Raw genomic sequence first — 16,559 nt, forward strand, 5'->3', positions numbered from 1 at the left:
TGTGCTTGGCATCACAAAGTGCCAATAATCACAATAACACACACCCTCGATAGTAACTTATCCACCCGCTGATTTTAAATTCTCATTAACCACTTAATCTAAAATAGAAAAGGCAGAATTTAAGCTTTAGTCTTCATTACTCCATAGAAAGTAACTTCATTCCATTAACGTTACTATATCAGTTTGTAACGGTTTGTGGCTTATATGAAAGTAATTATGTCATTTTATATTAACACATGGCTGAATGTTAAATGCACTTTTAACAAAACAGATTCTTTGGCTAGAGCTATCCATTGAATAATAATTCAATTGAATTGAACAATGTATTGTCCTTTGAAATACGTCTTAGACATCACATGACCTAGACTAAACATTACCGTATAATTTAAAGCACTATTTGCTAATTTGACAGATTGTGCCATAATGCATATTGCAAATTGTGTTGATGAATGGAAGATTCATGAGGTGTTATTGTCACACAAGATACACAAAATACAATTTGTTTAAATTGTATTTTGTACAGATATTTACTGTTAAGGTGATATTTCTATCATGGCTTTTATAGGTTTAAAAGACTTGAGGAATGTATGTTCTAAAATGCCTAAGCTAATGTACATTATTCAGTATAATTGTGGCTTTGCAAGATGAACATTCTTGAAGTTGGCTTTATACAGCTATACAACATACTCATTTAGAACATGGTTGACCTTTTTGCATTTATATAAAGTAACATAATTGACTTTTTTCAAAATGCAGTTTTCTTATGCAAGACAGCTTTGAGATTAGCATTACAATCAACTCAAAACACGTGTGCATATATATATACTGTATATCAGTCATGTGAAAAGATTAGCACACCCCATTAAATATTTAGTTGTTTTTCTTTTAAAGAAATATGGACATCAATATTTGGTCTTCTTTAAAACAATGTCTATTGAAAAGGTGATGTAATTCAACCAAAAACAATGAAAATGTAACTTTGTTATCATTTATTTAACAAAAAATGAACAAAGATGCCAATTCCTACTGAGGACAAAGTTAGGACACCCTATGCCCTAATAGCTGATATTTCCCCCTTTGGCAGAAATAACATCAATTAGACATTTCCTATAACTGTCTACCAGTCTCTGACATCGACTGGGAGAAAGTTTTTCCCACTCCTCCATGCAGAATTCTTTCAGCTGTGTGATGTTTGAGGGGTGTCTTTTATGCACAGCCCGTTTCAAACCACCCCACATATCTCAATAGTATTAAGATCTGGGATTTGACTTGGCCATTCCAGAACTCCATTTCTTTCTTTTTTTTTTGCTGGATTTACTGGAATGTTTTGGGTCATTGTCATGTTGCATGGTCCACATCAACTTCAGCTTCAATTTTGACAGATGATCTCATATTTTCCTCAAGCACCCTCTAATACAATAAAGAATTCATTGTGGATTCCATGATGGTGAGCTGTCCAGGCCCTGCTGCAACAAAGCCCCAAACCATGACATTTCCACCCCCATGCTTCCTCAAATGCTGTCTTTGGTTTGTGCCAAACATTTCTGTTACTGTGCCCAAATAATAATTCAGCTCTGGATTCATCTGTCCGAAGCACATTATTCCAGAAGTCCTGGTGTTTGTCTGGAGTTCTCTGGCAAACCTTAGTCTTGCCCTGATGTTTTTTTTTTTTTTTTTTTTACAGCAAGAGTTTCCTCCTTGCACACCTCCCATGAAAATCTAACTTGTGCAGTCTCTTTCTGATGGTAGATGCATGTATTTTGACATCAACTGTGGCAAGAGCTACCTGTAGGTCCCACGATTACATTTTAGGATTGATGGAGACTTCTGTAAGCATCTTGCGCTCTGCTCTTGGGCTGAATTTGCTAGGACTGCCCTGACCTGGCCATGTTGGCAGTTATTTTAAATGTTCTCCACTTTCCCGGACTGGCTGATTTCTAATTGTTTGGAGATCTTTTTAAATCCTTTAACCTTCTTTCCGAAGACCTCAGAGAGCTCTTTTGGTCTCGCCATGGTGATACCACTCACTTCAACAATCAAAAGCAAACCAAACCAAATGTCTGAGGTTTAAATAAGACAGTGTCTCTTCCAAAATCCTCTCTAACGATGTTCTAATCATTAGCACCTGATGTGGTGCACTTGATTCTAATTTTAGGCATGCATTTTAAGTAGTAATAAATGTAATAACTTTTTCCTCACAATACTTTTTTTTTTACAAATATGTTTTTTTCAGTTTTATTTGTTTAGTTATATTACCTCCATCTCTCAATATTGTTAAAATGAAGATCAAATGTCCATATGTTTAAATATGTAGAAAAACTAAGGTTTTCATGACATTGAGAGGCCCAACTTATAACTATAACACAATGGTGCCCAGTGAACAGCATTTTTTTTGTTTACAATTAAATTAATTCCTTGAAATGCTACAGTTGTTATCATACATGCCAAAGTTTAGGTTTTAGAGGGGTCTGTAATGTGTCGATATACTGTAAGATGCATGGTGATATGGCTTTACTTTAATTTCTTTTTGACAACTCTGAGATAACAAAAAATAAATCATCAGTGGATGCATGCAGTGAAGATCCCAGAAACCACTCAAACTTTGCAACTGTGCTTGAACTGTATCAGTAGCTTATGGTTGATGGGTTCATTTATGACATTGGTTAATGACTGAGCCTGTTTCACGTTTCTCTTTGAACTGCACATTGTGATATTATCCTTGCTTTATGTCGACTATGTAATGTTTTTCAGTGGCCAGGCATTGATACACAAAGTATATCTGCTTTTATGTTTTGAACATACATTTTGATGTGGTTGTTATATTGCATGTTTTGCTTGGTTACAAAGGTGATTTTTCTGGGGGGGGGGGTTTGTTAAATGAATTCAGTCACAAATAGCCGACCACTTTACGGAGGCAGCATTTGAGTCTGACTGTTTTGAACCTCTGCTTTACAGTTTGAGAGATTAGCAAACTATTTGTGTCTGCATGTGTTTGGTATGTCATTGTAATACCAAAATGTCCTATTCATTGTTTTTGTGGTATGTGTTTTGGGTGGCTAGATAAGACTATTACCTCAATGAGGTATGTTATAAAATGAATAAGCTTGATAATTACTTTTTTAAACAGTGTTTACTTAATGTACGGACTCATAACAAAGGACAGCTGTGTATGCCATATTCATTATCTTAGGGCAGAAGTCGCCATATTCATTATCTTAGGGCAGAAGTCGAGACGGAGAGAAAATATACATTTGAATGAGTTCTTCACAGCTGCAGTCAAAACCCCCAAAATAGTTGCCATCCTAATGCAAATCTTTGACTTCTATCAATGACTGTTGTGTTTGCGCCTGTTACAGTATTATACTTGTTTCTACTTGTGTGTACTTTGTGTAAATGCACAGCAAACTTACTCGTTGTTTATTCCCATTACATGAGCCAAAACCAAGCAAAAGAGAAAAATCTTACGATCCTTGTGAATCTGGATTTTGTTAACCAATTTTTGTCTTTGGTCATTTTCCAAACTGAGGTTATTGCACCAAAATTAAAGTTCCAAATCAACATTTACCAGTTCATATCTTGTAATATAGGCCTACATGTTGTAGTTATTTAGTTATTTTTTTTGTAATTGTATGCACAATGATATTTTGTATCCAGCCAAGTGCTAGTCAATCAGTTATGATATTGCTGTATTCTATTATTTTAGCCATTTGTTGTTGTTTTCTTAGGGGGGTGTTCAGGGGCACACTTTAAAATAGCAAAGCCCATAAATATGTTTTTGTTTTAACTTGTGATTTCCTTGACTTGTTAAAATGCCTGCATTGGGGGTATATAAATGGGGATACATTAACAATACAAGCATTTAAATGCATATGATTCACTTCAGTGGTACCTGCCTAGAGGCATTTAACACTGGAAACACAAACCTGTATGTGAACATAAGTATAAGATGTGTGTGTGTGTGTGTGTGTATATATATATATATATATATATATATATATACACACTCAGACACACATACGTGCATATATATTCATATAACATGTATACATGAAAATCTGAAAATGTATAAACCTACTGTAATTTACATAGTAAGAATATCTATATGGAACAAACAATTGTTTAATAAAGTATTTTCCATGGTATTTGTACTTATTATTTGACAAGAAAAACTGTCTTGTACTCACAACCTTAATCAGAACACTGATTTCTAAAAGGGTCTTATCTCTCTAATCAAAAAAACATTCTCTCTCTATCTTATCCCTCTAATTATCCATGTTTGCCAGTCAGAGTGCAGTAAAGTGGTTTTTGTTGAGACCTGTCTATTTACTCCTTGTTTGCAGACCAACTTTTACTGTTCCCTGGGGGAGACGTGGCTTTGAGCCAACTATCTTGTTTTCATGACGTCTATGCTTGTCTCAGAAGTATGCAGATGGCACGCTTTTCCTTTTACTCATTCTATTATATTAGTTAGACAAACCATTTATGTTATGTTATGTTCCTATTTCAGATTTCAATTCAATCCTGTCACAAGCTTAAAATGATATCTATAAATGGCATCACTTACAAATGTTTGCACAAGAGCCCCATAGAAAGGTCATGAACTGGATTTTTAGATATCTGTATACAAAACACAGATGGACACTGACACACAGTACGCCTATTGTCAGCTCCAGCCAGGGCTGCTGAAAAGATGTCTGAATAATCAGTGTGTCATTCCCGGTGACTGGTAGTTCCCCATCCAATCTTACACAGGCAACTCCAACACACCATTGCTATTTAAAAAGAAGAAGAAGAAAAAAAAGGCTGGGAAGATATATATGTTATTGGTCATTTGCTAAGATCACATAAAACATATCTCTTTAACTCTGTCTCTTTAACTAAAGGTCACTTGTACATTTTATATAGACCAGGTGGCTACATTGAGCAAATCCAGTTCAGTTCCATTCAACGAAACAAGGTGCAGTAAACCCTGTTAGTGGGATTCTGTTCTCAGGGGACACGTGAGGAAGTGGCAATAGTGTGGCATAATTAGTACATGTAACTAGATGGAATGGTGTGATTTTAGAGCCCATTAACATCTCAAAATGAAATAAGAATCGAACAAAAATGATCATGTTTTTACATGAGACCAGGGTTTGACCCCAGCTGATAGTTTGACCCCACTGAAAGTAAACTGGGAAGCCTTCTAAATAACTATACACGTCACTCATACAACATAACTGACAAGCTAGAAAGGTTTTTGAAATAATGTGTTTAATATTACAATCAATAATATTTGTCATACTCGTACATTGAATGCTTGAACCAATAGAATTGTTCAATACGTCCAGGGGAGGTGGAGTTTTACGTTAGACAGAGAGCCTTTGTAGACCCACTGGACAAAGAACTGTTCATATTTTATACTGTAGGTCAGTCTGACTGTTGCCTGTCATTGCATGGTGAATTTGGGGGAGGCTTAACCGTAATCAATAGAGTAGGTGTCAGTGCTGTGTCTTAGTTAGAAACCTAATTTCATCTTTGTTTGTTTGGATTGTGTTGCATGCGTGTCTGATGGAGTAACTGGCGTCTTACAACAACGTCTTACTATTTCCTTGGTTTATTCAGTGGTCTGCTGTTTTCTCTTTTCTTAAAGGATACTTCTGTTAGTTGTGTTATATTTAGGGGAAATTACAAGCAAAAATGAAGCACTCTCTTGGACTATGCTTGGTGGTTTGTTTTGGGATACTTGATTTGGGTAAGTACATTTTGGTTACAAAAATGCAGGTCTTACACATGAAGGTCTACTTTTTTTCTGGGGGGGGGGGGTTGTGAAGCATTCATCAGTTAGCTAATTATCTAATAAGTTATTAACGGTTGTAACTCAATTATTAAAATAGAGTGATCATCACTTTTGGTTCAAGGGATAAAAAAAAGGCCAGCTCTAATGCTGTGCACTGAAATAGATGTAGTGCACAAAACACTGATTTAGTGCAGAGCATTAGAGCAAGATAGTTTTGGTCTCTGAGGTGATGATCACACACATTGTATGATTGGGTTATAACTAATTCAAAGATTCTTCAATAGTTAACATTAAACGAACTAATAAAACATGTTTTACAGCACCACAAAAGTATAGTGTGTTACCAATAGTTAAACATGTTGAATTAAACAGTTACGCTGCAGATAGATTATATTACCTAAAAGAATGTTTGGTGATCTGAAACCGACAGATGCCACTGAAACTGTGCAATTCCGAAAATCTCCAAATACCGAAATACTGACATTATTTTTTTCCCCCCCTGTTTAGGTTTCGCACTTAGGTGCTACAAGTGCTCTGATTACACTGGGCGTTGTGAAAATGTTCAAGAATGCACTTTTGAAGACTCTTGTTTATCTCTGAGTGAAAGAGGTGAGTTATCTGATCGATTGACCATTTGTGAAGTTGAAGTCATCTTTTATGCATCTTTTACGCAATCTTCTGGACAGTTCGATTGTATGTCATGTGAATGGGATTATTAATTGCTGTTTTCATCTATATAGGTGGGAAAACAATTCGTCAATGTATTAGATACACCGACTGTGACAATTCTCGACTGACCCAGATGTTCCCTGCGGTCTCTGGGTTCACGTACAGGTGTTGCACCACCAACCTGTGCAACAGTAGCGCCCCCACTGCCATGAGAGGGCCGGTTGTGGCTTTGGTGGGGTCACTGGTGGTCTTTTGGTTGTGCTCACTATGAATGAACTCCATGCAACTGTGATGCATATTGTCCAGGCCTAGGATATGTGATATGAATCCATGTTATTAACAATTTGTCATATCAGTTGAGTTGTGTCATATCACAACTGTGTAAATGAGCTGAAGTCTTACTGTTTTCACAATTTATGGTTTTTGCCCTTCAGTTTTAACTAGCCTATTTTTAACAAACATGAACTAGTAGCCTAGTTTAAATTCTAAATGGTTTATTAAAGCGAGGACCATGGTCTGAACTCTGAACGATATGGAACTTTCTTTCTTGGTTGTAACCATAATTGCCTAGACTCGTTCAAAATGGATGTGAATTATTGTACTCACTTGTAAGACCAAAAAACCTTTTCCGTGATTGTAGTGTTAACCCAAACATTGCAATATTGTAGACACGACTAGGCATAACAGTTCTGTACATTGCTTACCTGTTTATCAGTGAAGGCCACCTGCTACTCTGCTACTATTCACTAGGGGTCTATCCTCTGGTGTTGGAGAGGCTGCCCTCTCCAGCTCATAATACAGTATGCTGCTCTGATTGGCCTAGACTGCAGTGGACAGAAAACCAGAGGAATCTTTTAATATTCAAGAATTTGAGATTTTTGGGTGGGTAAACATTTTTTTTTACATCTTTGCACTCAATCAAATTTCAAGACCCTCCTTTCATGACTTTTCCTATATGTGTGTTCTACCACCCAGTATCCTTACATTCAAAATCACATAAGCTAGTATGAAGCTATTTTGCTTTTGTTTTTCTGTGTAGGAGGCAGGCAAATTTACAAGGCGGCTAGTGGTTGTTGTGTGTAAATAGCAGCTTTCCATTGTAAAGACTGGTCATTTGGCTCTTATAGTAGGTAAAAAAGGCACGGCTGTTCTAGTGCTAATGTACCTTATTCTACTTAACATTGTTCAGATCTAGCATGAGCTTAACTCAAGATTGATCAATTACCATGTCTTTGGGCATAAACAAGGTGAAACACAACATTGTACAAAATAAAGATTTATAGTAGTCAAGATTGATGGCCCAATGAATAAATACAACCAAATAAATAGATACAAATTAACATTGATGTTTTCTGAGTGAAACATCCACAAACACATTGCACAGGAAAATAACAATTGGCCAACTTTATCACTGCACGTACATCTAAAATTGCACACTAAATGTTTTATATGATTTTATAATAGCGTTAATCAGCAATTAATCAATACATATAAATAACTCTTTCAACCATCCAGTGGTGTTGTATCTTATCATTTGCTTTGGAACACAGTGATGTCATAATAAACAGTGACATCATAAACTACTTACATACAAATTGTGCAAGTTGACCATGGTCAAGAGGTAAAAAGAGGAATGACAACACTGGTCAGAAAACAACCGTTTGCATGGAAAAAACTACTACATGGACAGGTCATTTACACTGGCACAGTTTACGTACAGATGAGGGGGGATGGCATCCCCCCTGAAATAAAAAATTGTCAAAATCATCCCCCTTCTAAAACTGCCATCCCCCCTTTCCATCCCTTATGTCATTTTATCAATGAACGTGGTATTACTGCTTTTTCAACATTTAGTTTTGCGCATATTGAGTAAAATACTGTGGGCGAGGGGGCACGCACACATGCAATGACATTTTTACTAAGTCACTGACACTGAAGTCACTGACGCTGTGGGGATGCTAAAATTGTCCCCATATGATAAAATCCACCATCCCCCCTGATTTTCTTTTACAACTTGAGTACTGTTTACGTACCCAACTCAGGTGCCTTATTTTCAACATCAATAAATCACTAAAATACTTCTCTGTCACTCATGTCTCAAAGACATGTCTTTCTCTTACATTTCTCGGCCTATCACTTCTAGCTGCACTGTCTTCTTCTGCCCGTTCTTCTCTTCCGCCTTCTCTCCCTCCTCTTTCCCGGCCGGTGCGTACCATGGCCGGGCGGCTGAGCTCTCACAAGCCCTGCCCCCTCTCCGGAACCCTCCCCTGCCGGCCCTGACCAACCCCCAGCCCTGCAGCTGGCCCTCGGGCACGTCCCCCTCCTGCACCCCCCGGGTCTGGTCCAGCTCTTTGGCGCTGAGGGAAGGCATGCGCACGGGGATAGTGTTCCCAAACTTAGAGTAATCCACCGAGTACCAGTCGTCCTCCTCTGTCATGATGGACACGAAGCGCCGGCCCCAGAGGATCTCCTCGGGTGTGTAGGACGTACGTGCCTGCATGGTGATACCTGTGGTCTCCACGACACCTGGCAACCAACCAACCAACCAACCAACCACACGTTAGTTTGACCAGAATATCACATTCACAGACTAATCACATTCCAGTGAAATCCCATCATTTCATAAATGGGGAAATGAAGTGTACAAAGAAGATACAACTGAGATGATTAAATTAAACCAGTTTTGACGTCTGAAGCAAATTGATTACAAAGTACACCTTTTGTGTGCATATGTGTGTGTGTGTGTGTGTGTGTAAACTTGGTGGTTGTACCTTCCAGAATGACAATGATCTCCAGGTCCTCAGTGGGCAAAGATTGGGCGGAGAGCTCATATAGGGGGCTGCTTCTCTCTATGGTGTGGCTGATGATGAGAGGGGACACCAGGAAGATCCCGTTGCTCCTGAGGGGGTTCTCTACCTGGATGTCCAGCTGGCAGATAGGGACAACCTCACCTTCAGTGGTGACTGTCCTGCGAATCACCTGCCAGCACAGACAGGCGTGTTAGGAGAGCCTCAATGGTTTCTCCCCAATGGTTTCACGTGACCTCTTGTCATCCCCCCACTGGCTTACATAATAATAATAATAATAATAATAATAATAATAATAATAATAATAATACATTAGACTTATATAGCGCTTTTCGAGACACTCCAAGACGCTTTACAAACTGAAAAGATTGAATAGTAATAATAAAAAGACCCAAAAAAATATAGGGGCCTAATTAAGGTAGTGCTGGGGACACATGGGAAGGGGAGGGGGAGAGGGTTAACTGGTGACGGCGAGCTTGAAGAGGTGGATTTTGAGGGCCTGATCGTGATCTGCTACTATCGCCAGAGACTCACAGAAAAGCAACGATTATGTTTCTGAGCAGTTTTTCCACATTGGTCATTGTTCAGTGTGTCTTTTGATTTCGGTTTTGTGAAAAACAGTCAGTTTTGTCTAACAGACCAATAATGGCCACACATGCCTGTATGTATACAGTACGGTTTGAATACAGTTTGAAAGGTACTCAGGGCTTGGTACAGTATATATTCTTGCATCGAAAGATAAACTTAACTTCGCGACAACTAGCCTGCTACTGTAGCCTCTCTGTGTCACCTGGAGAGAACTAGCCTGCTACTGTAGCCTCTCTGTGTCACCGGGAGACAACTAGCCTACTACTGTAGCCTCTCTGTGTCACCCGGAGAGAACTAGCCTGCTACTGTAGCCTCTCTGTGTCACCGGGAGACAACTAGCCTGCTACTGTAGCCTCTCTGTGTCACCTGGAGACAACTAGCCTGCTACTGTAGCCTCTCTGTGTCACCAGGAGACAACTAGCCTGCTACTGTAGCCTCTCTGTGTCACCTGGAGACAACTAGCCTGCTACTGTAGCCTCTCTGTGTCACCTGGAGACAACTAGCCTGCTACTGTAGCCTCTCTGTGTCACCTAGAGACAACTAGCCTGCTACTGTAGCCTCTCTGTGTCCCCTGGAGACAACTAGCCTGCTACTGTAGCCTCTCTGTGTCCCCTGGAGACAACTAGCCTGCTACTGTAGCCTCTCTGTGTCACCTGGGAGACAACTAGCCTGCTACTGTAGCCTCTCTGTGTCACCTGGAGACAACTAGCCTGCTACTGTAGCCTCTCTGTGTCCCCTGGAGACAACCAGCCTGCTACTGTAGCCTCTCTGTGTCACCTGGGAGACAACTAGCCTGCTACTGTAGCCTCTCTGTGTCCCCTGGAGACAACCAGCCTGCTACTGTAGCCTCTCTGTGTCACCTGGAGACAACTAGCCTGCTACTGTAGCCTCTCTGTGTCACCTGGAGACAACTAGCCTGCTACTGTAGCCTCTCTGTGTCACCTGGAGACAACTAGCCTGCTACTGTAGCCTCTCTGTGTCACCTGGAGACAACTAGCCTGCTACTGTAGCCTCTCTGTGTCACCTGGAGACAACTAGCCTGCTACTGTAGCCTCTCTGTGTCCCCTGGAGACAACCAGCCTGCTACTGTAGCCTCTCTGTGTCACCTGGGAGACAACTAGCCTGCTACTGTAGCCTCTCTGTGTCACCTGGGGACAACTAGCCTGCTACTGTAGCCTCTCTGTGTCACCTGGAGACAACTAGCCTGCTACTGTAGCCTCTCTGTGTCACCTGGGGACAACTAGCCTGCTACTGTAGCCTCTCTGTGTCACCTGGAGGAGACAACTAGCCTACTACTGTAGCCTCTCTGTGTCACCTGGAGGAGACAACTAGCCTGCTACTGTAGCCTCTCTGTGTCACCTGGAGACAACTAGCCTGCTACTGTAGCCTCTCTGTGTCACCTGGAGACAACTAGCCTGCTACTGTAGCCTCTCTGTGTCACCTGGAGAGACAACTAGCCTGCTACTGTAGCCTCTCTGTGTCACCTGGAGAGACAACTAGCCTGCTACTGTAGCCTCTCTGTGTCACCTGGAGACAACTAGCCTGCTACTGTAGCCTCTCTGTGTCACATGGGAGACAACTAGCCTGCTACTGTAGCCTCTCTGTGTCACCTGGAGACAACTAGCCTGCTACTGTAGCCTCTCTGTGTCACCTGGAGTTGTACGGTGGCTGAGATGATCATGCTCTTCCTCAGGTCTCCCACGCGGAACATGAAAGTGGGCCGGCCGTTGCGCGGCGCGATCACGGCGTTCCGTGAGAAGATGAGGGTCTCGGCGCGCCTGTTGGCCTGGGCCGTCTTCATGAACACGCAGCCGAGCATCACGGCGTTGACGATCAGGCCGAGGATGTTCTGGACGATCAGCACCACGATGGCCAGGGGGCACTCTTCCGTCACCATTCGCCCCCCGAAACCTATTGTCACCTGGGAAACAGATGTGGTGTTGACCTCAGTTATATCCTAACCAGAGGAATAGCTACCTAACGCTGCATCTCTCTCCATCACTCCTCCAGCAGGGGGGGTGTGTGTGAGCAGCACACCTGCCCCTCCCTCTCGTGCTCTCACAGCTGGGTGAGATTGGGTGATGCTTATTTGATCTGGTGAAGCCAACATTCAAACCAAAACATTGGAAATTACAATGTTCGCTTCAGTGGGCCTTTACGTAAATCAAGCAGCTCCAAAAATGTCAAGACACCTCACTTATAAATGCCTTTATTGAATCAGCATTTTCACAAGGAGTCTTCATAACATATCACACTCGCACGTTTAAGACCTTACCTGCACCTCGATGGAGAACAGGAAGGCAGATGTAAAGGAGTGGATTGCAGTGACACAGGGTACAGGGCCTGGCTCCCCGTTGGGGTCACGAGGCTCCAGGTCGCCGTGGGCGAAGGCCATCAGCCACCACAGCATGGCAAAGACCATCCATGAGCAGAGGAAAGCTGAGGTGAAGATCAGCAAGGAATAGTGCCATTTCAGGTCCACCATGGTAGTGAAAACATCCAGAAGGAATCTGCCCTGAGTGGAGAGAGACACAAGCATCCAATTATGCATCACCACCAGCTGTATAAATATTGTCCTCTCATTTGTCTAGCTGGTGATAAATTGTTTCAATGTGCCCCGTTGAGCAAGCATGGGCAGCTACAGTGCCCTGAATAAATGCTGTCTTCTTTTAGTTCCTATACTCAAAACAGTTTGTGAATTTAAAATCAAACAATTACTATGAGTAGAGATTTATTTGTGTATTTGAGTAGGGAGTAGTGCAATAACGTTGACATATTGTCATTCAGATTCAGATTCAGATTCAGATAACGTTTATTGCCATTATGCATACACATACGTATAGGAATTTGCTTTGGCGTTACAGTAGGTGCGTTTATGCTTTTTTCACATGTATACATGAACAAAAACAAATGCAAAAAACAGGACAACACAGGACAGACAACAGTGCATTGGATTGGTCATTTCAAGAAGTCAGACGCATTACACCACTACACGTTAGCTTGCGCTCATTTAAAGTGAGCCCCATCCCCAAATCAACAGAAAAATTAAAGGAAATGTAGAATAAACCCAAAACATTAGAATTACATTAATAATCCATGTTTTTTTTACTTTGTGTTTGAATTCATTAACATTTAAAAATCATCCAGACACCTACTCCCTTCACAGAGAAGGTTGCCTGAGCGAGTGCTGTCTCACACTTTGGAACACTACTGCCTCTAGTGGCAGCCTGGGTATGTGTCTCGTCTCAGGTCACCAAGTTGGGGAGTGGTTGAGACATAAATCCACAGAAGCATTTAAAAATCAAAATCACATTAAGAAAAAACTGTCAAAACAAAGAGTCCATGTCCAGTCATGCAGTAAGATATTTTCAAAAAAGGTCATTGTATGTAAACAAAAGTGCAGTATCAAAGGCAGTGTTTCCCCTAGGTTTGATGCCTTGGAGCCCCCCCCCTCGGTGAAGATGGTGAAGATGACCATCGGTTCTCAAGGCCACTTATGTAGCCTTGACTACCTGTCCACTTTCTCACCTGGTTCTTGCTGTCTCTCTCTCTGGTGTGCCGACACCATCCTGCTCTCTCTCATTCTCTCCCTCTCTATCCTCCTCTCTCCCTCTTTTGCTGTCAACCAAAAGGCAAACATAACAACCAGAGTATTTATAATCTAATAAGAGGAATGAATTGATCCATATCAATTTACAACATTATTCTAATTGAATATTGGATATTTTATCATGGATCTTTTAGCCTGCTTGTCAGATGTTTGGGGTCTACGTACATCTGTCCATTACTTAAACTATATTGTTGGCCTTTATTTGACTTTTATTGCACTTACAGCAGAGACAAATGGCTTGTTTGAGATTAGCTAGGTCAGAGTGTGTGTGTGTGTGTGTGTGTGTGTGTGTGTGTGTGTGTGTGTGTGTGTGTGTGTGTGGAGGGAGCTGAGCCCCGCCCTACGTGAAACGAGGAGACAGGAGACAAGCGGGCAAGCGTGGAGATGAGAAACAGATTAAACGAAAAGGGTGCACATAAATTAGGCAAACGACACATAATAAACATATTTTGTACAACTGGGAGAAAAATATGATTATTATTATTTAAAAATAAGAAATAAAATAATCATTTTTCTTGGGGGGGCGGGGGGGGGGGCCGTTGGCAGAAAATCAAATAACAGTCTTCTTGATATTCACAAACGTATCCTCACCGTTCTCCTAAACCTGACACTGATGTTGCTTCACCTTGAGCCTTCTATTGTTGTTTTGAGCGTTGCTAAGAACACATTTGAAATAATTGTTATTATTATATACATTATTTTTGCAAGACTCTTTGATGTTCTCCTATTTTGGATGTTAAAAAAGTGTTAATCATTGGAATTAAATTGGCCCAGTGTGAGTAGAGTCTCTATACAGTTGGACATTGATATAGAGTTTATCTGTCACCAAGGAGATTCACTGGCTCATACTCTTTCATAAAAGGGAGAGATTTTTCTCGCTCATTGATCTCCATAGAAAAGTGATCATTCTTCCCAAAATATGCATGAGCTCCCTGCTATTTCTTTTCACCAGCTCTTTCAGTTTGAAATTATGGATCATGGCCAGTTCCATGATGCCTTACGCCAGGGGTCCCCAGTTACTTTTCATAGCGGACCACTTTTAGAATGGACTGGGAAACACCACACCCCCTCCCCCTGTGGATCCGGAGATCCGGAGCTATTCAGAAAACATTCGGAGCTGTTTTAACAGCTGTTAAACACCTACTCTAGAAAATGACACATTACCGTACACATTAATTTAACAGCGAGTCAACTTGTATTATGCTTACCATCACTAAGTTTGCTCGCCAACTAAAGCACTTGATTACCGTTGATATAAACATACTATACTAGTCCAAAAGCACAGTATGGGAGAACTTAATACAGCGTGTATTGTCAGTAAGCACAGTTGAAGCGAGGGAGTGACTGGAAGTGCCACTGATACGCACTGTATCACAAATGTGATATTATTATATCTTTATTTTTATCTATTATTTCTGGTTATTATATCACCATTACCATGTTGCCTAAAAAATTAGCAACGTATATCATATTTTGCATTAATAAAATAAAATAAAAAACATGCAAAACGTTGCTGACCTGCTCCCGAATGTTCTTATGGGCCACATTGCAAGAACCACTCTTGGAGATGAAACGGGCCCGCTGGGACTTGGGCCTGAAGCGGTTGGGCTGGTTGGCATCCTCTGCCAAACGGGTCAGGAGAAACCCATCCGGTAGTAGGCCTTTCCGGGCCAACATAATGGTGCAGTAAACTGATGTGCTGTAATGAATGAGTATGAACAAATACAAATATGTCAATCACTAGATACTATAGACTAATAGATAAATCCTGAGTTGGAGATAAAGTTAGTTCGGCATTGTGACACAGGAGATTCAACATATTCTGAGCTTGCGCTAGCTAGTTTACCATACGGTATGCTGAGGGATTGCTATTTTATTTCACAAATTCAGGCTGATCTTATTTCCACAGAGCATATACAGTGAGGAAGATAAGTAATAAGTATTCAACACATCAACAATTTTTCAATTCAACATATTTAGCCTACATTGCAGCTATTCACATGAAATTTTGACCAGACATTGGTATTATTAACTGAATAAAACTACACAAAAAGAAAGTGGAACACTCTAATCCATAAAAAAAAGTTATGTGCAATGAAGGGGAATGATACAGGAGCTATTCACATGAAATGTAGACCAGATATTGGTATTAACTCAATAAAAGTACACAGCTAAGGAAATTATAACATGCCAATCCATAAGTGGAAAGACACAGGAAAAAAGTATTGAACACAGTAAGAAAGCACTAAACCAGCTCATGCCACTAATGAGTTCTCCTATCTGTGCTAATCCAAATTAGCTGGGTTAGTGCATATTGGTGGGTAAGTACTTCCACTTTTGAAAAAGGGGTTCCCACCTCTGAATAATAATAATAATAATAATAATAATAATAATAATAATAATAATAATAATATCATCAATCATTTGTCACCAACAAACATCTCATGATGTGTAGAGGCATTCGGTTCTTGAAACAGGTCTGGCTTTTAGTATTTCAAAGGTACACTATTATGCTAATGAGCAAAAATGGATCTCATAAATTGGAGGAACGCACACTTCTCTACAACCAGGAGCATAATAATAACCTTCAAAATGTAGGCTAGGTCATTTTTGAAAGAGTGGTCATCTCAAATGAAAGTTTCATTGTTAAATGTAATCATTTAATGACTGAGGAAATGCATTAATGGATACGCATGAACCATACGCATTTAAACTAGCAACAACCCAAAGAGCAGGTTCAGGATTCAGGATGGGCTGTGCTCACATTGACTAATATGTGCAGTGTTGTACAGCTGAAGGAGGTCGGTGAGATAAGCAGGTGCAAGTCCATGTGATGCTTCACAGGTTAAAGATAGAATTTTAATATCTGCTCGTACTTTGATGAGACGCCAGTGTAAGAAAGCGAGTGATGTGATTTTCTTAGTGTTCGTGCAGCTGGATTTTGTACTTATTTGGGGATGTTTCAGAGAGGAATTTAGGCACAGGACACAATGGACTTAAATTTCTGTTGCGGAATAATGCCCTGCAGTGCATACTTTGTTTCTTGTTATAATTGTTTGTTTTTAAGAGAAGATGATTGAATAAAATATTTAAATATTAATGTAAC

The 16,559-nt window shown here is 40.3% G+C and overlaps 1 protein-coding gene across 1 annotated transcript; it reads right to left on the reverse strand.

Moving 5' to 3' along the window:
* Positions 1-8,564: 8,564 nt before the first annotated feature.
* Positions 8,565-15,130, reverse strand: kcnj11l (potassium inwardly rectifying channel subfamily J member 11, like; the record flags this gene model as incomplete). Its single annotated transcript, XM_080539475.1, has 5 exons — positions 8,565-8,974; positions 9,220-9,427; positions 11,495-11,764; positions 12,119-12,358; positions 14,972-15,130. 5 exons carry the CDS (start codon positions 15,128-15,130, stop codon positions 8,565-8,567), a joined length of 1,287 nt encoding a protein of 428 aa, XP_080395601.1.
* Positions 15,131-16,559: the final 1,429 nt, after the last annotated feature.

The sequence above is a fragment of the Nansenia antarctica genome, assembly GCF_963989245.1.
Source record: "Nansenia antarctica genome assembly, chromosome: 9".
Taxonomy (NCBI): Eukaryota; Metazoa; Chordata; class Actinopteri; order Argentiniformes; family Microstomatidae; genus Nansenia; species Nansenia antarctica.